Source organism: Gymnogyps californianus, chromosome 19 (genome assembly GCF_018139145.2).
Source record: "Gymnogyps californianus isolate 813 chromosome 19, ASM1813914v2, whole genome shotgun sequence".
NCBI lineage: Eukaryota > Metazoa > Chordata > Aves > Accipitriformes > Cathartidae > Gymnogyps > Gymnogyps californianus.
Window position 1 is genome coordinate 5,130,594 of NC_059489.1, and position 25,724 is coordinate 5,156,317.

Sequence of the window (25,724 nt, forward strand, 5' to 3'; positions counted from 1 at the left end):
GTGGTAGGATCTGTACATCTTGCAGCAATATATTGGGCCTGCTCCAAAGCCTAGTCAAATCAACAAAACGACTCCTGATGACTTTGCAAATGCTTACTTAGCAGAAGAGAGGGCTGTAGTTGGTGCCTGCACAAAAGAGGGGTCAACTCCTGGCCAAAGCATGCTTCCAGAGTGTAACACTCAGCCCACCTTGGGGAATGTTGCCCTTGGTTTCTGCAAAGAATATACTGGGCCAACAGCTCTGCTTCTCACTTCTGGGCATGATTTAGCCTTATGAATTCTACTTCATGGAATCAAAAGATAAATTATACTTACAAATAAAGTATTTTAGCTATTTAATGTTTTTCTGTAGTGGAAAAATCAGAGACCCAACCTGATGAAATCTCCGTTGTCTGAAAGTTCAAGGCCTCTTTACTAAAAATACTTTTTGCTGATGGCAAAGTTCAACACCTCAGAGAAATTCAGAGTAAGTTTCCAAGCTGTATACCATAGTTTCAAATACACTATACCTTTGTTGTTTGTAAGGCTGTATTGAAGTTTTACATAACAGTCATGAGCCATGCATTTAAACACCCTAAAAGAGTTGACCAGCAACTTAATGCATTTCTTTATACCACAGAGAATTTAAAGATGCGCCATCTCTTTGCAAAACACTCTAAACATAAATGCTCAGGATAAAATATTCCATCTTCCCCCTCTCCCTTTAATGTCTATATTTAAAAATACTAATTTATAGATTTCTCTGTGTGTGCTCTTACTGTATAGAAAATCCAATTGTTAATTAATATCTAAAGACAAAGAAAAAAAAAACAAGCACGGGAAATAAATGCTTGAGCCACAGGATTCTTGAGGCAAACTGTCCATGGGCAGACTGCCTTCTTGTGGATGCAAGGAATTTTGAGTGTAAACCTTGCAGTTTACCTATATCTCACTTCCTACCAGCAGAAACAGGAAAGTTTTAGACCATAGGAGATATGGTCCACTTTTTTTTTTTCCTGTGGAGTCATAATGTTAAAGCACTATATTTTTTTCTAGCCAGTCCAAGTCATGCCTAGAAACAGGAAGGACTGGGTTCAGCCCAGGTGAAAATATACTCCCTGGAAAATGCAGGACAAAGGTTCTGTGGCAAGATATATGAGTAAGAGAGAGAGATACCCAGAAGTTTGCAAAGCTTAAGTACCCATTTTAGAGCAGCGCTTCAGCTGATACAGAGTGGGTACAGACTCATTTGAATGAGCTGTCTGCTGGCTACTGAAATTCTAGTATGCTGTGGGCTCTGAGCCACAGCATTTCCCATTTTTGTGCAAGAATCCTTGGAGGGGCACTCTAGCTCAACCTGGAGAAAGGGTTCCTAGTAATTAAAGCAAAGGTCTGAGTTCCTAATTTTAATTTGATTGCTGACTGTGAGCCTTTACTCTAAGCTCTACTCAGAAGAGTCACTCGTGCCTTTATGGAGTGGGGATAACAGTGCTGTATTTTGCAGGATTCTTCCGAACTGCTATAGTTGCTTGTGAAATGTGTGAGTGATCTTCCTAAGAGAACTGCAGAAGTATTATGATTAGTATTATGACAGTACTTGAAAGGCACCACTTTTTACTATTTATTTATCTCTGGGTGTTCATTACTATTCTTTTAAGGAGCTGCTTTACTCAGTCACGCACTGAATAGGTAGGGATAGCAATTTTGAACAAAGAACACATATTTCTACCAAAATATAATTCAGTGCTTTATAACCAGAAGTATTTAAAGTCAGAACTGTCAATTACTGCTTTGACTATTAAAGTAGGTGGAAGAACCTCAATCTAGAGGTAATAGGATCAAGGAAGCATGCCCCATTGGTCATCACGTAAACACTACTTCCATACAACAAGGTTAAAATCAAGATGGGGTAGATTGTAGCTGGCATTTGCACTCCCAGAGTCAAATTCCATCTTAGCACAGAAGATTATGATGAATTCAAGCCCTTTCTACCAGTAAAGAATCCAGCTCTTTATTAGATACATGACTACTTCTGGAAAAGCCCAGCAGCAGGAGTAGATAACAGAGATTTTTACATCCTTATCTAACCAGCAGTGTGTACCTGTTCTGCTGTAGATTTTGCTGCTTCTTGCCCTCACTGTTCCTGAAGAGCCAAAGCAAAGCAAGGTGGGTTTCATTTAGGAACATCTTGTTTTATCTCGTCACTTCCTGCAAAAACACATGGCCTCAGCATATTGTTATTTTTAGTCTTTAATAGACAGTTTTATGGCAGTTTTACTTAGAGGCTAAACAGATTAGGGGAGCCTGGGCTAGGTGCTGTATACTAGAAAACAACGTAAATTATTTTGACTTCTGAATAGGAGCATTACATTGTTCTGGCTCTTCCTGGTGAAAAGCCTTCTGCTAATGAACATAATCTAATGTAACAAGCTGTTACTGCCTTCAGTGACAGTAAAACATCACTGTTTGGTTCTGTGGTGTGTGAGTCAGGTTTTCCCCATGCAGTTCCATGTGGCATAAAACATACAATGTATGTCCTTCTAGCTGCAAATTGGCACTGACACTTCTGCTCCCCCCCGCATCTTCTCACCCACAGGAATTTTCAGAATGGGTCTCATTCAAAGCCTGTGGAAGTGAATGGAAGTCTTTCCATCCTCAGTGAGCTTTGGATCAGGTAATGAATGAATATTTTTGGTGCAAAAAGTTAACTTCCCTCTCCCAAAAAGAGACGTTACAAATGTAATCCCTTATAGAAAGTTTCTGCCCTTATTATCACTGCAAAGACTCTTCTTGGCTTCCACGTACTGACCAAGCATAAAATAGTGAATAACATTTATTTTTGAATTTATGGATTGAGTTCACAGGGATTTTAATAGCACTGGGGTTATGGAAGTGCTATTTTAATAAGGACCACAGATCATGGGCCCAAATCCTTACCTTTACCTCAAGGACTTGTAAACTCAACTATTTAACTCAAATCTCTTTATTGGAGGCCTTAGAATGTATCCACCTGGAGGCTGAAAAATTGAAAGGTAGAAGGCTGCGCAAACATGGAGTGAGGGAATTTAACCAGCAGGAATGTGGCCCATAAAATTAAACTTCAAGAACTGTTTAAGAAAAACTAAAGCTTGTGCAACAGCTGGGGTTTCTCTCCACATTAGTTCATTTCTTAGTGACTCAAATGTTATGGTTCTCATTAATATAGATTTCATTTTTGAGATCATCTTCTGTAGTACTGTAAGTCCTATTCTGGTTGCAAAGGACAAAATCATGACTCACTGTGATCTGCCTTTAGACAAATATGGCATGCTAAAACACCACCTCCCACCCTCCTTATGATATTAATATTTATTGGTGGCCCCCCCCCAAATCTTAGATTCAAACTGCACCCCAAATTTCCCTAATCTGAATTGCCAGAATATCCCAATTTCAGACATGGTGATCAAATACCCCTGAAGTTTGCAGTGAATATTCAGGAACAAAAGTAGGGGCTTTTCTTTCCAATGGGTGTATGAGAGTGCTGCCAACATAAAGAAATGCGCTCTTCTGTGGTGGGCAGAAGAAAAGAGCAAGCTTCACTTCAATCTCACTTAGACCCTGCATCTTATTCCTTCAGAACTTGGCCTCATTCTGCCTGCTCTTGACCTCAAAGGTTCACCTCCTAAGCTTTTAAAATAACTTGCTACTTACATAATTTGAAATCTAAGCTTCTGAAAAAAAAACATTGTGATAATTATGTCAGGCTCTGACAGCATTCAGAGATGGTGTTGACTCCATTTTCTAGATAATGAAAGAATTTTCATTTCTCTGTAAGTGGCTAGAAACTCTGGGTTAACTGTGTTACTAGACCAGTTAGCACTTTAGTTATATGCAACCTAAATCCATTCAAGAAGGCTGAGAAGTAGAAAAATTTATAGGAAATGGTGGAAAACAGGTTAATAGAAGTTTAGGACACAGTCCTAACATGACGCCACCAAGGATGTTAACAGTTTCTGCTAACTTGAAGGCAGAACCACTCATGCTTAAAATTTTGCATGCTCAGAGATACATGGAAATCAAGAGAACTGCAAAACCTGATTACTAGATTTGCAGCCACAGATTGTTCTGTTATGTGGTGACTATTATGACTCTGCCTGCAAAACTGCAGATGCCAATAATAATGCTTGCATCATGACCTGATACCCCTGTAAGACCAGAAATCTGGTGATGAAGTCAAAAGATTAGGATTCTTTTGAGTGGCATGAGTTGCCATTTCAGGAGCTGGATTTTTACAAGTGGTTTTGAAAGTATGGCCCTATATGCATAATGCTCACTATCTCATTGTGGAGCAATGGGAAACAATGCAGAAGTCTGGGGTTAAAGTGTGCTGCTGAAGACTTCTGAGACAGCAGAACCCGACTGGTCATCTGGACTCATTATCTGTTGCATAGCATTGTGCACATCCCTATGTTCTACAGACCGTGTGCTCATTGCCCAGGACTTGCCCTCTTCATCCAGAAATGTTGATTTGTAAGGCTCCACATGTATCCTATGGACATTCTGCCTTGATTCCTCATACTTGCCTTTCCTGTCTTCTGGAAGGCTGGATGCATGAGGTAAGAAAGTGCTCCGAGACCCATCGATGGGAATCTTTAACTGCTCACTGGAGGTAGGTTCTTGAGACAAATCTGAAGATCTCATGAGATGCTGAGTATACACACCTTCAGACAGAGAGCCAGACTGTGTCTCGCTGTGCACACGCAGCCAACGATGATGCCGGCTGAAGTAGTTGTAATGTTGATGTTTCCCTAGCTTTTTTTTCCCTAAAAAGCCCAATGGCTGCTTGGAGCTAGAGGACTTGTCTACGCTTTTCGGTGTAAGCCCTGACATTGTTAGATTGCTCATATACTCTGTGCAACATTCAGCATTATTATCAAAGGCACTACGCTCTGTTAGGCCTTCTTTCAATGTTAGGCAAGGCTTCATGTCGTGGACTTGGAGAACATCAGGTGCACTGCCACCCAGGCCACTGCCTGCCTGCTGGGATATGTCATGTGAGGAGGAGTAAATCAGGTCTAATTCTCTGGGGCTTAATGCATCACTGGAGTCATAGTCACTGTCAGTTGGAAGGAATACTTCAGAGCAGCCTTCTTCATCTGAGCAAGGCTGGGAATCTGCAAAGAGAACTGATTAACACTAAGAAGACAAGCACAGGAGAGAAATTGCTTAACTGTCATTTATGGGTTTTTTTCTTAATTTAGAATCAAATCTACAATTCTGAAAATGTATGTGTGTTTCCTCTGTGGAATTCTCTGTGGGCCTAGGTGACAGCAAAGACAGTAGTCAGGGCGGATTTACAGATGTGTTAGAGAGGTGGTGGCAGAATTAGGAAACCCAGAAAGGATTCATTTATTATATTAAGTACAGGGAAGAATTTGAATTGGGACTAAGTTCTGAAAGGATCTGTTTTCTTTTATCTTGTTTTCACCAAATTTCATAGAGATGGGGATTTGGGAGAGAGAAAAACTCTAATCCAGATTCTGTTTTTATCAAAGATCTCAGTTGAGTTACTCCAGATTTATACCTCTGTAATTGGGAGTAGGGTGCAACTGTATGTGTGTGTATAAGAGGCTTGAGGCAAGACATGGAGGTAGATGAACAAAAACTACCCTTTTGCCCATCAGGTGCATTGTGTATGATCAAATCCAAAGCAGACACACTTAATTCAAATGTGAATTTGTTCACCAAAACTCACGCTAGCACTGAAATCACTGCTGTCTTTTGGCTACAAAAGGATCAATAACATAATAAACAGTGGCATATGTGATAGAATGGATTGATGCTTCACTGCCCTGGATAGTTTATATTAGATCCAAGGAAAAAAACTTAGATTTTATACAGTGCTGACTATTCACTTTGACCTAGTGTAAATTACCATATAGCACAGCAATAATGAATCAAGCCCATGCAGGACACGATAATGCTCTAGGTGACATGGTGCCAGAGCTAAGGATTATTCTGCATTCATGGTCTGTAATACAGGATAAAAATTAGCTCGGGGAGAGATGCTGAGAAAGAACACCACTGTGTAATGGAGCGAATGAAAGCACCATCGTCTTTGGGTTCTTTTAACCTAATCTAATCAGAGTAATTTATTCATTTTTCTTAACTGTATAAAACTGCCAATTTGGAAAAAAAAATATTATTACCAAAATGGTCATGGCAGTTGTTTAACACAGCATCTGTTGCTTTTGTTTCTACTGTTTCATTTACTCGTTGCTTAAAGACAGCTCAGCAGAATGATGGTTTACATTTTTCTCTGAAGTCCTTATTCTGTTAGCAAATTAGGTGTTACTGTTTAATTTGCTTCATCTTTATTTGCTGTGATCCATTTCTTTCATCAGTTTAATTTTCCAGCTGTTCAGAGAAGCAATAATGGTCAATGAGGTGGGTACTTATTTGTGTAATTCTGTGTTTTAAAGTGCTTTTCTAAAACACTGAGAACACTGAGGTATGTGAAAACAACTGTTAAATCAAACTGGACTATTGGCACTCAAATTTGCTCTATCAAAACAAAGCAAGAGGAGCATAAGAGAGAATTGCTCCAAAGCAGAGGAACAGTCAAAGCATGGAAAGAAAACGGCTGTAATATCAGAGAAACAGAAAGTGACAAATGGAGACTATGGAAAAGTCTGACTTGGATTCCACACAGATTATTAGAAACTATGGTGAAGAATAGATAGATACATGAGTGATGAGAAAGGGTCAATAGCTTTTGCTTCGTAACTCATGTCTCAGCAGTCTAATAAAACTCTGAACGTGCACAATTAATACACAGGCATCCTTATTTCTGAAGAGCTTTTGACAAGGTTCTTTACCACAGGTTCTGAAGCAATGAAGCTGTAATTGAAATAAAGAGAAAGCTCCTTCCGTATATTAATAGCAGATTGCTGGTGTAGACAACAAATAAAGTAGTCAGCTTTCACTATGGATGGATTTTACTAATTCTAGACATCATGGAGAAGTCAGTGATAGCACTTGTCCCTTCCAACCTGTTCATTACATGATCTGGAACAGTGAGGTGACAAAGTTGGCTGCTGATGAGTGATTATTCTACGTAGTTGAAACCAAAAAATGATTGTAAAGATTGTAGAAGGATCTCAGGATACTGAGTGGCAAATTATTGGTAAAATGATTGTTAAAATACCTTGGCAGGTATGGGAAAAAATTTACCCCTTTTATAAAAAGACTTACAAGAACTGTTACAATTAAAAGTGAGTTCAAAGATTTCGCTTGATGAACAAAGAAAAATTCTCTTACCAGTCACAGCTTTTCTCCTCTGGATTCTAGCTTCAGGTGAAGGGGGAGGTGAAGGAAGACAATCTAGATGTGAAGAGGTTGAACTGATTTTCTTTTGAGAGTGTTCTTCTGCAAGATCCACAAGCTTCTTTATGGGTAGGCCAGCTGCTGGCTGCTTGTATCTTGCATACTGCAGTGCTTCTGTGATCCATCTCATTTCCCTCCAGATCTCATCAATTTGCTGCAGAGAAAAAAATGGTGAAAAAGTATAGTTAAGTGTGTATTAATTTTACCTAAGTGTGTACTTTCTTCAAGTGCCCAAGTAGGTGTGTAGTCACTGCCAACAGAGAGAAGCAGGATCCCCTGACAGGACGCTTCAGATTTAGGTGGTCTGAACTGCCTTTAGTCAGGTGCTTGTTCTCCACCACCACTGCAGAGGCTGCTTGGGGCCACCAGACTCTCAAATTATGTACCTCAATTAAGAACCTGTACGTAGGAGGGGTGAATCCAGGCCTAAACACTGACATGGAAAGAAAATGAAAATTGTCTTTTGGCGGAGTAGAAAATTTGATCAATTTTGTAGCACACATGAAAGTCGGTTTCATTCTGTACTGGAATGAAAGCAAGACTTCTTGAGCATCCTTGCAAACCCAGGATTATGTTCAAAAGCAGAGTGCTCAGATCAAACCCAGTTTTTAACAGAAGAAGAATATACATACATGTGGAAGAATATACATACATGGAGGGTTGAAGCACAGCTATGAGCCAAACTGCAGGTTTCTCCCTTATCTTCATTTTGGTCTGCATACATTTTAATAGTATAAATCTACGCTAAGACAGTTCTAACACATGCCTGTTGATGGCAATAAGAGACAAGTCCCTAAATCAATAGCAGGATATAGCTTTAAGTATCTGTGCAGAGAGGAAAGATGCTGTTTAATGTGGGTCTTGAGAGTCTTTTGATAATTGAACACTTTTAACGTCTTCAAGCAATTCAAGATCTTTGATGACTGAGCAAATGTTGCTGCAACCAGCGAATGACAGTAGCTCTGAGTATAATATCCTTCTGCTGCAGTATCCTTTCTAAAACTTCCCTTGTACTTCTCTTCCTACAGAAGATTCTGCATTTAAAGAAGTGAGCCTTCATCTTAATATTGCAGTGTTTAAGGGAAACTGCTTTGCAGTTATACAAGCTGCATACGGCAGGAATGCAGAATGAGCGCCCTGGGTCAGTAAATGGATAGGCAAAAGGGAGTGATGCTTTGTGCAGTGAGTACTATCACATAGGGAAGTAACAGAGGGATCAGTGAAGCGGAGCCTGCAGGCTGATCTATTCTAAGACGAGTTCTCCAGCACATACTCTTAGCTGGAGATACTTCTTCACAAAATGCGCATTCAAAGTGTGAAATTTATTGCCAAAGGATACTGTAGATGCCAGATTAGCTAGGGTGGTTCTTGATGAGCCGTGTTGGAGACAGGATAGCTGGATAGATGGATCTTTGTTTTGACCTACTATGGCCATTTTTATGTAAAGGTGAAATCCCGACTCCAGTGATGTCAGTGCAAGCCTTGCCACTGAGTTAATTTGAGCTAAGAATATACACTGATAAGAATAGCAAATGGTTCAGAGATTAATTCATAATGCTACATCATTTCAAGACTTCAGTGTAGCTCCATGAAGAGAATGCCAGTTAGCAAACGTCTCACCTATTTGATTTTGGAGATTTTATATCTCCTTTCTGTGATCCTCCCTCAACCCCAAACAAAAATCATACTGCATGCAGTTTAATAAAATGCAAATCCTGTCAGTTTTCTCCCTGATGCCATTCTGCAGTGTCTCCTGGGATAATGGACCAGTCGTTTTAATGAATTGTGGTTCTTTTACAATTTAGGAACGTTTGAAGCATTACGCTATATAAATTACAGCTTAACTTCAGTTTTAGTTTCAGTGTCTGTAGATTTCTTTTCTTGCTGTGTAACATTCTGGTAAAGACTCCCAAGTACCTTATCTGCTGGTTTGTTTTTTTTTTTTTTATTTTTACTTTTCAGTTGCCCTCTGACTCCTTTTCAGAACTGCAGTTATATAGACTTTACAATGTTTGGTTTGTGTAGTGACTTCAGCACTGTCTTAGATCTAGGATCACACAAATGCTCTTGCGGTTTTGTGGTCACCACTGAAGATTGCGGTATGTGGTGGTCTGAGATATTTTTGCCAATAGGTGGAATACAGCTGGTTTTCATTTGAGAGGAAACCTGACAAGGCTAATACACTGTCACAATAATTCAGCACAAAACACTGAAATTTAAAATGTTCTCCCGTATTTTCCCAGTGTATATATGTGACTCAAACACTTTGGAGAAGAGGAACGCAGAACTGTCTATACAGTGCATACATATTAATATACATGCACTTATTTTTGATGTGAAGGATAAAAATTTTCCAAATTCTCCTGGACACTGGGAAAAGGCTAGATTTTCCAAGTGTGAGAATGGGAAGATGAGAAGGAAGGAGATGATTGAGTGGTGAAAGTACAATGGAACATTCCTCTCTGCCCCCCTGCAGGTTGCCAAAAGCTCCAAAGTGGACAAGGCAAAGGGGATCTGAATTCAGAGCAAAGAGGAACAGAAATATTATCATCTTGTTCATAATTATGGAGGGCCAAACATATTATCAATGGGATAAATGGTTGTCTTGGCCCCTATTCGAACAGAAGTTTGCTTGAATATTAAGAATATAGAGCTGTAAACTTATCTGCACCTCACTTGTAGAAAGACAGATCAACCATGTCCATAGATGCACTCTGCAAAGGTCATGAATTTTATCTGTAAATAACCAATTGCCAAAATGGTTTGCAAAAGGACAGGCCTTGCTATGCTGCACAGTGCGGTGTAGTTTGAAGATCCCTGAGTTGAGTAGGTAAAGTCCTGATCTGGGAACAGTACAGGAAAATCAATGTGAGAGACAGAGAATAAGCAAATTAGACTAGTATGATAACATTCATGATCCTTCTGCACTGGGGGACTGAAGCGGTATCACTGCATGGTGCTGGACAGGCTTACAGATGCTTTTGGGCCTAGCTTGCCATCTTAAATGCAGAGCTGCTTTCTTCACTGTGATATTGTTGATGAAGATTGTCTCCACAACCTAGCCTGAATTTTCATTTTAATTTTTTTAACTGGCAACTTATCATGGTGAAAAATGTCCTCAATTCACAAAGACAGAGAAAAACTATTACACAAATGAATGCCCAGGCATGGTACTAGCTTACCTCACATTAGATGGGAGTGAGTTTTACAAGCAGACTGACACATTTCTTTATAACAGCCTAGTATAACTGTCATTTGATTTTACCCATAAAAATCCTTGTATAAAAGCAACAACTAAGGAAATCATGTTCTGGGTTTGAATTTCATAAAAACAGAATTGCACTTTTGATACAACTGCTCTTTTTATGATGTCTGTGAATAATTCTCCATTTAGATTTCAAATTACAGCCCTATGCAATTTTTAAGAAAGCCACCTTAAAATCTCCTTGGAATAGTCAGAAACAGACTACTACCTGTATGTAGTCTATAACTTGCTGGTGTCTTTGTTTGGCTGCAGCGACTTCACTGTCTGAAATTGCTTCCCTTAGGGATTGCTGGGTTTTCAGAGAGTCCAACTCTATGACAGCAGAAAGGCGGCAATACAGGCTTATAAATTTTTCCTTGTAACAGCAAAAATGAACTGTGAAAAGACCAAGTGCAAAGGAAACATTGTTATATTCTGGTTATGAAATATGAAATCCTTAGCTTTCAGAACACAAATTTTATTAAATGTAATTACTAACTCTGGATGGATTACTTTAAGCTAGAAATAAATAATACAGGCTCTAATTCTCTTCTCATTTACACTGGATTTACTCTGTAACTTCACTGATTTCAAAAGAGTAATTTCTAATTTATATCTAAGTGAAGGGATAATCAGGTCCTTAGTATGCAACTCCAGAGGCTATCTTGCCCTTGATAGCTTTAATCAGAAAGGCTGTTTCTGAGGCTTTTATAGCTCATCATTTCTTTTATAAAGAAAGTAGTGACATGACTGGAAAGTGGAACTCATCTTTTATTTTTTTTAATTGAGTGTTTCAGAAAGAAAGTATGATTTCAAAGGATGATAACTTTCTCTTGGGGTAGGCTAGCTTAAATCAGTAACTTAAATGTAAATGACTCGGCAGTAAAAGCATTTCAGTGATATCACAGTTTGGGTGAAACAATTAAAACTCTTTTAGGTGCTATCACACATCATCCTCTGAACTCTCACGCAGAAGGGCAACACAGAAAGTTCAGACATGACCTCTTCCCTTGTGTAATTTGACTTCGGAGTAGCACAGACCTGAGTTACCTCTAAAAGAGGTAACTAGAGCAGCTGCAGTGCCATGGAGCTTCACAAATGCTAATTTACCTGGCCTCTTAAAGCTACATTATTCCAGAACCTGCAATTGCTCAGGCAAAACTTACCAGTTATCTCTACGAACTGCAGTACAGACATACTGAAACTTGCTGAGGGAGAACAAGTTTTCAGAAATACTTGCCCATTCATTGGTGCTTTGATAAATGCAAGCATACAGCGTGATCTTGTTATAGCAGCGAATGCCAGTTGGCTTACTACTGCTGCTTTTCTGGATTGTAGCATGATAGTTTTCAGAGTGTTTCACTTGTAAATTGCATATATTCTTCTTATCATAAATATTAAAAAAGAAATAAGTGTCATGTCTACTTATCCCTTGCAAACAACATGATAAGAACAATTGAGAAGAATTTCTCAAGAAATCCAATCACAGAAACATCGGTAGCATAACAATAAAGGCCTAATCTGAACATAGAAATCCCACAAAAAAGAGTGAAAGAAGGAATTCCACCTTCTGGTTTCTCAATGATGCCTAGATATTGCAGGGCTCTAGCCTGAATAGTGTGTGGTCTTACGGTATATATGCCATATGTGGTGGACTCTTGAGTGAATTACAGCCGCGGTTTCAGCTTCAGTGCTGAAGTTTCTAGCCTTTGTGGTTTTAAGTCAGACCCTTTAATGTTACTTTAACAAATGTTACTTCAACATAGTCTTTTGTGGTTATGCAATTATATAGTTTGTAGCCACCAGCTAATAGGGAATGGAAGCTTCTAATATTTGAGATGTGAATCACAGTCACTTTATAGAACATCAGGGATACATATATAATAAGTCATACAGAAATGTCATCTGCCTTTGGCCAGATGATTGCGTACTTGAAAAAACCCTCAAAAGTAAAATTCAGCTTTCCATACTGTTTTCTCCACCATGAGCTGCTTTCCCACTGCAGCAACATTACTAAACATAGAGGTCTGCACCCAGAATGCCTTTTGAGAGATTACTCTTGCATGTTTATCTGCACCACATCATCCCATTCAGTGTCTATTGCTTTGTCAGCCCAATGCAAACTATGTCCCAGAAGTGAGAATGACTCCTGCCCCTGGCCTATGTACCACATAATGAGAGTTAAATAGTCTGCAAAACTTCTAGTGCGGAGATTAATTTCACCAGAGATGAATATGCTTCATGCATTAATTTGCACAGTGAATGCAGCAGTCACCTCTTATAGGCAGAAATGATATGCTCAATACACAGAGTCTAACTGTAGACTTCGGGGTTGCGTGTCAAGAAGATAAGTCTGTCTTTAGGGCACTACAGCCATGGCCATATGACCCAAAGCACTGAACTAACTCTTCTAGTTCAATTACTTTAGTTTTCTTTTGAAGGGGTAACTTTTTCTTGGCAGACTACACCAGCTCATGTATTGTCTGTCTGTACGACTCATAATTTTATGGCAGCTCAGCTGTCATCTGTCCTCCCACAACCAGCATAAAAACCGAAAGTTGTCACAGGCACCACTTTGTGTGCTCCGGCAGACGTGGCATAAACGCAATCGTATATTCCTGCCTGATCCAAATGAAATTTGTGTTGCTGGATGATGGTGGGTCACGGATCTGTTGTGACTGCAGAAATATAGTCTTGTAAGACCCTCCGTTAACATGTAATCATCGTTCTCCTACATTAGTGACTGTAACAGCACTTAGCAATGATATGTAGGAAATAGGATGGTGCTGGTAATGGTGTCCCATAAACACCTGAGAGAGATACTGCTGAGGACACAGTTGCCACTAGAGACCTGTTCTATAGTGGCTCCTTGTGTACTGACTCCATGAGTTTTGGCTCATATCTTTCTCTCTTCTCCAAGGCAGAGGAAAGAAAGATATCCAGTTTTACAGGCCAGAAGGAAACAGAGGAGACTAATGTGTAAGGCTCAGCAGTCCCCATACTTATAATATTCTTTCTAAAAAGAACTGTTAAGTCTTTATGAGCTGCTTTTATGTGAAACCTTTCTTTTCTCTGTGGACCAAAGAAGAAGAAATGAGAAATAGAGGACCTTGAAGCTAAAGCATCTTATGCCTTCTGTGAGACAGCTGGAAAACTCTGTTTTGGGGAATTCTTACCCAGTCAGCAATGCAGTGGAACAACAGGGCTGAATCTGCTGCAGCACAGGATGTGCTCCCTAGAGAAACAGATTCAAGTCTAGTGCTTTGGCATTTTTCACAACAGGCTTTTCCTGCACCACAGCAATAGGACTGAGTCCCCTGCATTTTTCCAGGAATCAGACGGAGAAAGATGACCCTCACGCAGGAAACTCCACTCAGACCTTTTGCAAAGTTGTGAGGGAGCCAGACCTTGAGTAGGACTATCTGCAGTCAGGAACTGCAAAAATTCTCCTCTACAAAACTGGTGATTATTCTTGTGACAATTTAGAGGGATGTTTTTTTGCATCTCCTTTCACACTCCAACCTTGCTCTGTTGTGTGTAATTTTTTGGTTCTGTTTTTTAAAGAACATCATCTTCCAAATAAGCTTATAGACACAGACTGGATAACTGTGGGCTTTGCTCTATGCTGTGCATTTCAATAACGACTGCTACAGTATATGCTTTAACTGCTCTGCTCTCTCTGTAACTTGTACACAGTTATAGGTAGTGTTGTTGCCAAAGCCATCATGTGATTTATCGACTCTCCACTGGGACAAGGGGGAAAACAGATACAACTTTGTGATTTTATTATAAGGAGCCTGGGTTAATATTTCTAGGTGAAGCAAGCTACTATACCGAGTTCAAACATCTGAAGAGGGAGGTTAAGAAATCCTGAGTGTGGGGTGTAAGGATTATTCTGTCCTGGGGCAGTGCAGACGTCGTCTGAGGCGGGGAGCAGGAGAAGAAAGGAGACATTGTGACCCAGTTCCAACACCTCCTGTGTATACAGACGGAAGTGCTTAGCCTGTAGAGGGACACGCGCGGGGGAAGAAATAGGAGAGAATTACAACATGGCACTTATATAAACAACACTCCAAATGATATAAAACATTAAAGAAAATTTGCACAACATCAAGCTCGGAATTTTTATAAAACATAAATATTTGGGGGGGGGCCCTAAATGTGGCTTCATGTCACTACATAAAATAAAGATTTAAAGCTGCAATGTTCCACATTACAACAACACACACAGGCACAACCCCCCTGAAAACAACATTTATGTTTCTTATTAGGCAGAAAATGATCACATGCCATGTGCTTTTCAAGATTATGATTGCATAATTATGTGAAAACATGAAAATGGATTCAATTAAAAACCTTTAAGATTCAATTTAAGGTTGGTTAAGAGAAATATGCAGCTCTCCCTCAACACAGCACTGAAAAGGTTTAACAAGTGCTGCAGCAAGAGAAAATGGCACACACAGGAGTTGGCCTGAGGCTGCTGTAGAGCTGCTGTGTGCAGCACTGCATTTTACCCTGGGTATGCACCAGTGTCACTGTCCATGATTCTGTTTACCACAAAAATAATAAAAATACATAAATCTGTTGAATGAAAAATTCAATTCATTAACATAGAACTTTGGTCCTGAGTCATCAAAACATTTACAACTGTGTTTAACTGCAAGGTCATGTTTATGTCTATCTCTCATGCACAATAGATGAGCTTAAATGCTTGGCTGAACTGCAGCCTAAGGAACATACTGCACATTGATTTAAATATTTTAGTCCCTAGCTCAAAAAAAAAAAAAAAAAGATGCACGAAAGCTATAACCTCCAAGAAAATACGCTAGCATAGAGACCTGTACAAAGCCCTAGTGAGTTAGAGTGACTGACCACAAGGCAGTACACCATCTGTCTTAATTTTGGATTTACTTGAGTCTTACTTGGCTCTTCCCAGGCTAGAAGGTGCAGCACTGATGGATTCCTTTTTAAAAGCAAAGCCTAAACCTTTTAAAATCAAGAAATGTAGAACCAGATTAATGTATTTTAAGGCCACATCTTTCTAGCTGCACAAACAGACCTTGAAGTGAATATAAAGATGATTTACTTCTGCTTTAAGCCCTCTTTACCCCTGTAGACCAAAATAAAATGGAATTCATGTAAACAAGAAACAAACTCCTTAGCTTATTTTTTCATGGATCTTTCACATCATAGATTATCCTCCCTGACTTTATTTATTCACATATGCATTTCTGGTACCTAAATGTAAAGCCAGAAGCCAGATACCTCTCCTCACCCGCAGCAATCTGGAGGTCTGGAACTATGTGTTTTAGAAGTGCTACGTTTATCTGGGTGTAAAAGAATAGCAAAACGCTGTGTCTTCAGCGGGCCTGTCATACGCCCTCACTATTACCTCCAAAAGAATAGTCAATTGCCCTGCTTGCCTGGAAAAATACCTATTTTTCTTTGCCAGCTGGGTAAAGGTGCTCGCAACTACTACTTTCATGCAAAAGTGCTTATTTGCACCTGCCTGAAGTTGCACAAATATGCTAACAGATACAAAAATAGGAACTAATTAAAAATTTGTCTCTTAATCCTTATATGTTCAAATATCTAGGAAAATAACTGTTTTATTGAAGATGTTCCCCCCGCACACACTTAGAATAAACGGAATACAAACCTTCTCTGCTTTGCTTTTCTTGCAACCGTAACATTTAATCACTACTTGCAAGTTACACAGTTTGTAGCTTTTAGTTGTGTTCGTAAGAATCAGTGTTTAAAAAGGTGATAAATACCACAGAGGAAAATACCTGATGCAGAGGTAGATTGATCTGTTTAAGGAGAGCTTTCACTGCCATCTGGAGCTCATACAAGAACAATTGAGTAGGGCAGTCTGAAGTATGATCCATACTTTCCACAGATTCTGAGCCAGAAAGTGTTTGGATCCATTCCCACTCATCTCTGTATGTTGAGTCAAGTTAAAATTAGAAATATAACAAAAGTTCAGTGCATAAGCAGGAATTCAGTGTATGTGCATTTGGGATCTGTTGATAGTTTAATCCTCATACAGCAAACCATTCTAAACTTGTGCAATCTTGATTGTTTGTCGTTAAAAATCTAACTTTGAAAAGTTTAACTTTTCTAGCACATGTACATCAGGCTGAACATTCCTTGCAAACCTCTGAAAGTCCAAGTGCCTTTGAAATATTTCACTAAGGCTTCTCACTCCAGGTTTTCTTTTTCACACACTTCATTCCCTATCTACCACAATATTTTAAAAAGCATGCATTGGAAATGACAACAGTGACAATTAGCAGGAAGTTTAATTTCTGTGACAGACTTTCTTGTGCTGACTGGAGCCAAAGTACTTCCTGGTTTGCTCGACATGTATCCATTCTAGACCTGATATACATGGGAATCATCTTTCTGGATCAAATCCTTAATTCACCCTGCCCAGTATTCATTCTTGAAAAGCAGCCAGCACCAAACATTCAAGAAAAAAAAGTACAGGAAACCCCACTACAAGACGAGTAATAGATGTGGTACAATTTGCTCCTAAATAAAGATCTGATCTTAAACTTCAAGAGTCAGAGATTGTTATAAACTCTGAAGCACTAGGCTTTATATTCCTTCCAAAATTTTTGTTAGTATTAACTACTACATTCTGGATATCCTTGTTATCCATATACATATCCAGTTCCTTTTTCCTCATGCAAAATTATCAGCTGGTTGCTGAAATGATACGGGATTAAAAAGCTCCAGAAAAAAGCCAATAAAATGTGTTGCCTACTAGTCAAGGACTAGGCAGCACAAATAAGTGCACTTGGCCAACAGATAAGGGAAGCAACGGACAAAGGGGAAAATGGCTTTCCCAGAGTACAGCAGTTCAATGGCTGATAGCATTTGTCTGAATATGTGTTTTCAATTGCTGTACGTTTGCTGTGGATTAGAGCGAGAAACCAGATATTACACAAGAGAATACACAAAAACCCCCACCAACACCAACACCCCGTGGTCAGTGAAAATCAATAGAAAGACTGACATTGAATTCACTGGCGGCTGAGTCAGGGCTGCAGGCTATGATCTTCCTAACAGATATATGGAAGATCATTACCACTGTGCAGAATTTGAGCGACCACAGAATACTATCCTTACAAACCAATGGGCTCATATGTACGTGTTCTGGATCGGCCTTCAGATTGCTGGAAGGACAGAGGTGCACCTCTTTAGTTCCGTGCTGATCCCTGTGATGGTACACCCCTGAGCCAAACTTGGCTGGCACCTACAATTCTGCAATGGCAAAATTGCCTTAGCATTTAAATTTGATCAGTTGTTTCAAACTGAAAACAAATGTTGTCTCTCTACATATGCGTGTGTAAATATGTATATATTCACTTACTTGGAGACATTGCTGTTGTCTCGTATTTTAACATGACACAGGACATTAGGCAACTTCTGCAACACAAGCACTTTGATTTGATCCACAGAACTGCAGAGTTTAAGGTAACCCAGATACAAGCCAGGAGGGAGGCGTTGCTGACTTCGTTTGTGATAGGAAAGTATGTCCTGTTTCAAGAGAAACAGTCCTACATAAAAATCTCTTTTTTCCACATAAGCGGAAGAGTTTGGGATCAAAAAGCAACAAATTTTTTACAGCCGTCTTTTTGTTTCAACAGCGTTCCTGATTCGCAAAGCATTTAAGCACATGCTTAAGCATATAAATAATCTCTGGTAGTTTGGATGCACTTGGACAACTTTTTACTTAAAGCCATACACAGGTTCTCTAATCTCTCCAACGTCATGCAGGAATTGGCTCCAAAAAACTGAGGTTTCAATCTTCTGCAACTGCAGTATTTAAACTAGCTTAAATAACATCCACCTCTGCACTCCTGTCTGATCATTGCAGCAGTGAGCTGGGTCAGGGAACTAATTCAGCTGAAAAACAACTCCGGAAAAGGAGCAGTCATTTTTCAGCAAGAGCAGTTCCCAGGTTCACGTTTGGTGCGTAGCTACACAGATAGAGCAGAGCAGCATTGGGAACAAGCTATCACCTGGGGAAGGTGGGAGAGAGGGGCTGCATAAGCCAGTACTGTCACAAAGAAATCCCTGTAGAGTCCCAGCCTACATCTCTCAAAAACCTGTTCTGTATCATCTGCTGTCAACAGGAAGATCTCTATGAGCATGGGGGTTGGTGGTTTGCAAAATTTAATTAATGGCTGTGTTTTCTGAAGAAATATCTTTACCAACAGGTAGAGCTTAGAAGGAATTAATAATGATGATGGTGTATTTGCTGAAGCCAGGAGACATTTTTAAGGCTATGTATAGCAGTCCCCCAAAACTACCCTAAAAATGACATCTACTGCCATCCTGAGAAATGTGTGCTTCTGCAGTGGGTGAGTAGTAAGACACCTGGCCTTATGCCTTTACTCTTGGAACCATCAAATTGTCTGCCAGTGCTATGCTTGGCTCTGACAAATGCAATTAGACCCTCATTTTCACAAGCACTTCATGAACAAAATACCCATTCGATGATTAAACAAGTAATAGAAGAAAGGGTGGGCATTAGATAGGAATGTGTAAACCATTAGGGGAACATTTTTTCCACTAGGATCTCTGTGGAAATCTGATCAGGCCTGTATTTTGGGTTTCCTAATAAAAAACTTTTGCCCAGATTGACATTTTTCTACACCTTTAACACATTTTAATACATTAAATCTAACATAGATCAGGTAAGTTTTATTGTCTTTTGGAAATTTTTTAACGTTCCTAAGACCTGGTAATGTATATTTTGATTGCCTGTCAGTTTCCGGTACGAAAAGCACAGTCTCGGCCCAAGAAAGTGCCTCTAATTCAAAAATTAGCCACAGCAGTCATCGTCTAGTTGAGGGTGCTAAAGAAGGGACGAAGACAATGATTTGTCTTGTAGTATTTTGGGTAACTATGGAACTGAGTTTTAGAGAGATTGGCTACTGACATTTTGTGAGAAATAGGTTGCTGTTATCTACAGAAAACATGTATTAATCTTTATGTGAACTATCTACATTTAACATGAGTTTACAGATACTCTGATTCTTGAAGGGCTGAAAACCCATGGCTCTCAATGATGTTAACTGAACTCACTATGCAAAGGAACTTCTAAGATCAGTCCTTACCTTGGTATTTTTCTAATTGTGAAGTCTAGGGGCATGTTATGCAGAAATTAAAGGAGGGTTATGGTCAGTAAAAAATTCTTTAGCAACTATACCAGGCTCCAAGGAACTCTGAACCCCACAGAACAAGTTTATTAAGAAGAACAGTAAGGTTTTAAACCTAGATTTAGTGTTCAAGGTTGGATGGAAAAAATCTTATGGAGTGTAGAAATTGTAAGTGTCTGTATAGGTGCTTAAGAACATCCCAGAGAATTTTAAAGGTTTTTATATCCCTTGCTAAAGAATTCTATAGCATGGTTTCCCGAAACTGATAGAAACTACTATTCTCTGCTAGGACTTTGAAGTAATTTCTTTAGAATCTCATGGATATTTTACGTATTAAGGATCTGATCCCAGACCCACTGGAAGTAATATAAGTCTTTGCTTTCAATGGGAGCCTTGCCATTAATTTTATTGGGCACTGGATTAAGGCCTAAAATTCTACAAGACTCTTCCAAAAATCAGGGCTCTGGCACAGGCTTAACAAAAGCAAATAACATACAGTAAGAGAAGCAAAGCACTACCTGGATTGTTATAAGCAAGATGTCTAATGCTGTTGGCTCCTCTGGAGTTGAAAGAGATTTCCTCTGGCTTTGTAGTTTGGATACCTGCATCCATTTGCCGTTAAAAAATGAATAAAGACTCTCCACTTCTCTTATAGTAACTATCAGCATATTGCCATGTCGATCCTTGATTGGCTCATAAAAAACTCTGCCTAAATTGTGAGTTCCCAGCAAATTCTAGAAAACAAGCAAATTACAAAATGGAAGTTATTTATTGCATATCAGGAGAGTGGTATTTTTTGAAACTTAACTTTGTGCTCACTGACATCAGTCCTATTGACTTCAATAAAAACTAGACACACAGTATTTCTCAAACTGTTGCCCTACAGTCATATCATTCAATGGCAAAAGGAAAAGTTTTTCCCTAGGTTGTGTTTGTGGATTGAATTGTGGATCCTCTGATGTATTTGGTCCAGCAGTGTTTAGTCCAACATTTAATGGAGAACATCAGAAAGACTGTTACGACCCAATGCCTTTGTAAAAGGAAACACTGCAAAGTAATTAACTTACTTGGACAGAACTTCCTATTTTTGCCCGGTCATGCGAAGATAAAGGATGCAATTTTCAAAAGCACTCAGTGTTGGCCTAGTGGTGATTCCTTTGGTATCAATGAAGCCCTTCTGATTTGAACTTACTGACAAGCTAGGTGCTTATCTTAACCTCCCCATAACCAAATGTCAGAGATGATATAAAATTCTTCCTCTATCCCCAAATCATTCATAATGGACACTTCAAATTTTTTCTGTTAGGGTCATTAACTATAATCTCCATTTTCTGTTCTCTGTTTTAAAATTATTCAGATTATTTTCAGCAACGCAAGCAAGAGGCCCTCATATCTGTGTTGAATGTAAATAATTCTGGAGCTGAACTGTGGAGTGTTTTTGTGAAGGAACACGGAACAATTTGAAGAGACGCGGACCCTTTTCCTTTTACTTCAGATACCAAGAATGTGCTAGACAAAACCGGCAGAAACTAACAAACTACCAGGGCAAAGCTCTCCAGGAAAATATGTGAGGATTAAAGAAAAGTAATTTTAAAAGACTCCACATAAAATAAATATTTTGGTCAAAATCCCTTTCCTCACACAGTAAGGCATCTGCTTATAGGTGCAAACACACTCAATCCAGTGACCAGCCACTGAAGAGATTCCCAGATGTCTTAAAGAAAAATGCCTAACATTTAAAATATGCTCATTACTTTGCAACTTTTCAAGAGATCTACAGTAAGCTGGATAGGGATGGGGTTAGTTTAAAATGAAAACTTGAATTCACAATGTAGCACATTGTATGTTTAGGGAAGTGCTGTACATTAACGTAATGACATTGTAAACAGATAGATTATCCTGAAATTATTTGTCTGTACTTAGCAGGCAATACTTACTTATAAACTGTATTATTAAATTGTTTATAAACTCTAGGTAGTCAGCACAGTGACTGCCCTTTGTGTGGCATAACTTAGCTATTTTAGCTTTATGCGGCATAACTTAGCTGTTTTAGCTTTACGTATCCCTCTCCAGCGCATACTGTTGATGTCTGTATAGCACCTCTCCTTTTTTAACTGTTCTGCCTTTTGAGGTTAGCCTTCATAACTGATTAACACTGGGTGTCTTGAGTATACGTTTTGTATTAATCCATGTGTCCACAGGTGGGACAAATCATTGCAGGTAGATGTTAGCCATCTAGTTGTCATATTAATCACTGCAACATATGAATGTGCCTAGATGAAAACAAACAGTTCTTTACTGTCACTGACTGTATATTCTGAATGGCATTCCAGCATAGAGAATGGGGGTACCTACTAATATGAATATGTGACTAATTCATCTACTAAAAAAGTTTTGTGTCTGCTTAGCTTGGCACCCCATCACTTGTATTTTGTTTGCTTTAGTTGTCTGGTGGTAACAACAGGCAAAATTACAGTCCCTGTTGTCTCTGAATCTACTGATCTAGTCCCTTAGCAGCTGTGTTGTCACTGATCTTTTCCATTCTGTCCCAAATTCCTGTGGAGTCAGTCTATTAACTACCTTAATAAAATTTATTCAACCGTATAAACTTTATTGAGATCCTTCCATTGGTGGATCCCATTAGGCCACACACTGTTAGAGGTTGGCAGATCGGTGACAATCCCTGTGTTCATCAGGGGACCAAGCTAACAGAACAAACGTTAAGGACAATAAATTTGCCAGAAATTCAACAGAGCAATATACCACATGGACACATTTGCTCTATCTCTGTGCTTCAAGCTCTGCTCTTAACATCTCCGGTAGCAAATACTAACACCACGTACTAGGAATCTTGGTTATCTTGAAGTGCAGTCCGTGCATACTAGCAATGCTCTGTTAGAGGCAATCTGCACAGAGGGAATGCAACTGAGCTAACCAAAGGAATACGTGCTACCTAAGCTGAGCTAAGCACACCGGAGGGAACATTCAGCAGATATAGTTAAAACTTTCTCTAGTGACAGCTCAAAGGACTGACAAGCAGCTGCTGCTTAACACAGGTGGTCCTCCAATAAAGGTACAGCAGACTGGCATTCCATATATTTCGGAATACTTTGGGGAAATCAGTCAAGACAGGTGGTTGCCCAGGAAGGCTACTCTCCTGTACAGCGTGCTTTGCCAAAATATCTAAAACATCCCCACATGGATATTCTTAATAATGGCCACAAAGTATCTGGCTCTCATAGCTGCTGTAAAACCTAGCTTATTGCATTGACTGGCAATAACAAGAGGGATGGCCGTATGGCTAATACATGAGCCAAGCGATATGAAGATCTTCATTAATTCCATGACTGTACCATAGATTTTTCTGGGAAGCTTTGGTGACTTCATTCAAACAAAAGGTAGGAGAAAGTGAGGCCTGGATATACTTCTTCTGTAAGAATCATGCACACATCTTTTTGACAATGTATTTTCCCACAAACGTAAATATTTTATGAAAGTGTCTGCCTTCCAGCTAGAGATTTCATGTTATCATGAAACCCATTCTTCAAAAGCTTTGCAATAAATGTCAAAATGTTCTGCTGGAGAAAGTGTAATTAATATTTGCATAACAAATAGTGGACCGAGACACAGAAGGATTAAACGACCTGTTCAGTACCACTCAGGTTGTATCTGTAGCACAGGTTGGAACGGAACCATCCTGAGAGTCACTGCTGCGCCTTAACAACATGATATGAATAGTGCATGTAGTGCTGCTGTCCTTACCACTGTGCTGAGGGGTCAGCACAAGATCTATGCACCACTTAATCTCTCTTAGTCTCTGTTTTTAAGGGTCTAAATAGGTCTCTGACTGGTTCTTTGCACAAAGGTACATTTCACCTTAAAAATTTTGGCAGCTAAATTAAGAACTTAACGAAAGATTAATTTTTATTTCCCTGCTGACAGTCCACAACAGCATAGCTCTCCTGTTTGTCAAACAGTGCAGTTCTGCCCTAGAAGCTGTACTTGAGCAGTTTGTAAGCCATGGGTGAATCAAGAGTACTATTTTGGCAGCTTCAGCCATCTACTTGTCCTTCCTGTTGGGGACAGAAGCTACCTACTGCTGCAGGTTCCCACATAGCACAAGAAAATGCTAAATCTCACCCAGAGTTTAAATGCTTCATTAATATATTGATAATTAGTAGGCCTTCTAAGAGGCTTTTGAGCAGCAAATATTGGGATTATAACTCTTGAATTCCCAGTCTGCAAACCCACAGGCTTATCTGTGGTCATTATTTACTGGTTCCTATCTGTTTGTTTCTTCATCTGCCACTATTGTTTCTTTCCTTTCATTTTCCTACTCTTTACTTTTAATGTAACTCTTTCCTTCCAGCTGGCAAGAGAGGCTCAGTGGCTCATTTCATTGTAGACGATAATGCTGCCCCAAAGAACAGGCCAGTGGGGAGTGGTGAACCATAGGACAGCTGGCAGTACTATCCCTTAGAAATCAGAAAGTCACTAAGTTAATAGCTAGAAATATGCAATGCAACAAACCTGTAGCTGTGCTGCTGCTGAAAGCATCTTTTGCCTGGCTTGAAGTGCTGTTGATGAGGACACGGATATAGACGTATTCTGCCTTAGCCATCTGATGTCATCCCACATGCAAGACAACTGCAAAAATATATCCAGTTCAATCAGTTTTTGTTCTCAGCATTTACAAAAGCAGAAATGAAACTAAAAGCATTTTGGACTTGGAAAAATCAGTATATATTGCTCATTCTGAGTTTCAGCGGATAGCAATGAGTTGCCTAGATAAACATGAAACAGATATTGAATCGGACACAGAAGTTGTTCTGTAAACGTCATGCACCTATTTATTTCAATTGTTTTTTGGACTATTGTGTAAAATTGATTTACTGTTCTTTGGGGTATAAAAAATGGTGTGAAGATATCTTGAATGATGGCATAACCATAATACCAACTTTAAAACTTCTAGTTATTTCTTTAGGCTCTTCCTCTAAATGTTCATGAAACCTTTATGTACCCAAGTAGTAATCACTTATGTAGGATCATACATTTAAAAGAGTTAATTGTGCCACTGTCAGTGGCCCAGTCAGAATTTAACCCATATAAATGGTTTGTGAAAATTGCATTTTAACATGAGTGAAAGGTAAAGCATTTCATCATTTAGCTTTTTAATGACATCATTTCATATATTCAGAATGATGAGCTAAGGCCTATGCATTGCTAGCAACAAATTTGTAGAAGCAATATATGAAATTAGGCTCCCGTTACCTTTGTAAACCACAGGAAATCCTGCATAACTGAACTACTGTGAGAGTCATCAATTTCCACAATTGGGATTTGATCTTCATTGGTTACTAATAAATTGTCTTTGTAAAAAAATATAACAGATAAGTAGAGTCCCCTAAAGAAAGAAAGAAATGTTGTCAAACACCCTTCATGTCTATTCACATCCATGCCAAATTTTAGTCAAAGAATCATAGATGTTAAGTTCTGAGGAGACAAATCGAATCATCTGGTCTTAACTTCTGTGTTATATAGATCATGCAACTTCAGCCAGTGAATTCTGAAAAATATTTGGGAAGCTTATCACTTTAGATGATGTGAGACTACAGGAATCTAAGAAATTATGAATCTGTGCAAGCCACTGACATCAGTTTTAGTAAGAATTTTGCCAGAGTAAACAGTACACAATGGAGGCTTTATGCCCTTTACAAATCAGAAATTTTACTAAAACTTTTTATCATTAGTGGGCTTAGTTCTGCCCTCGTTTACTTCAGAGTAAATCTGAAGTAACTCAATTGAAATCAGGCGGGTTATTATGGATTTACATTAGTCTAATTGAGTGTAATTTGGCCAGCATATCTGCAAAACTGTTTATAGAGATCATTCCTTTCAATATTTACCCTTCCAATTAGTTACATAGGTTAAGTAGTTGCCTTAGGGAATTTAAAGACTCTGGA

General features: G+C 39.0%; 1 protein-coding gene across 1 annotated transcript in view; it reads right to left on the reverse strand.

The window, feature by feature from the left end:
- Window positions 1-4,335: 4,335 nt before the first annotated feature.
- ANKFN1 (ankyrin repeat and fibronectin type III domain containing 1) overlaps window positions 4,336-25,724 on the reverse strand; it is a 68,664-nt gene continuing 47,275 nt past the window's right edge. The window contains exons 11-19 of the mRNA XM_050908604.1: window positions 25,033-25,165; window positions 24,292-24,408; window positions 20,280-20,495; window positions 17,967-18,133; window positions 16,378-16,528; window positions 14,423-14,591; window positions 10,818-10,984; window positions 7,279-7,498; window positions 4,336-5,132 (exon numbers count right to left, since the gene is read on the reverse strand). Coding sequence (XP_050764561.1) covers window positions 4,336-5,132; window positions 7,279-7,498; window positions 10,818-10,984; window positions 14,423-14,591; window positions 16,378-16,528; window positions 17,967-18,133; window positions 20,280-20,495; window positions 24,292-24,408; window positions 25,033-25,165 — 2,137 coding nt within the window. The remainder of the gene's footprint in view (window positions 5,133-7,278; window positions 7,499-10,817; window positions 10,985-14,422; window positions 14,592-16,377; window positions 16,529-17,966; window positions 18,134-20,279; window positions 20,496-24,291; window positions 24,409-25,032; window positions 25,166-25,724) is intronic.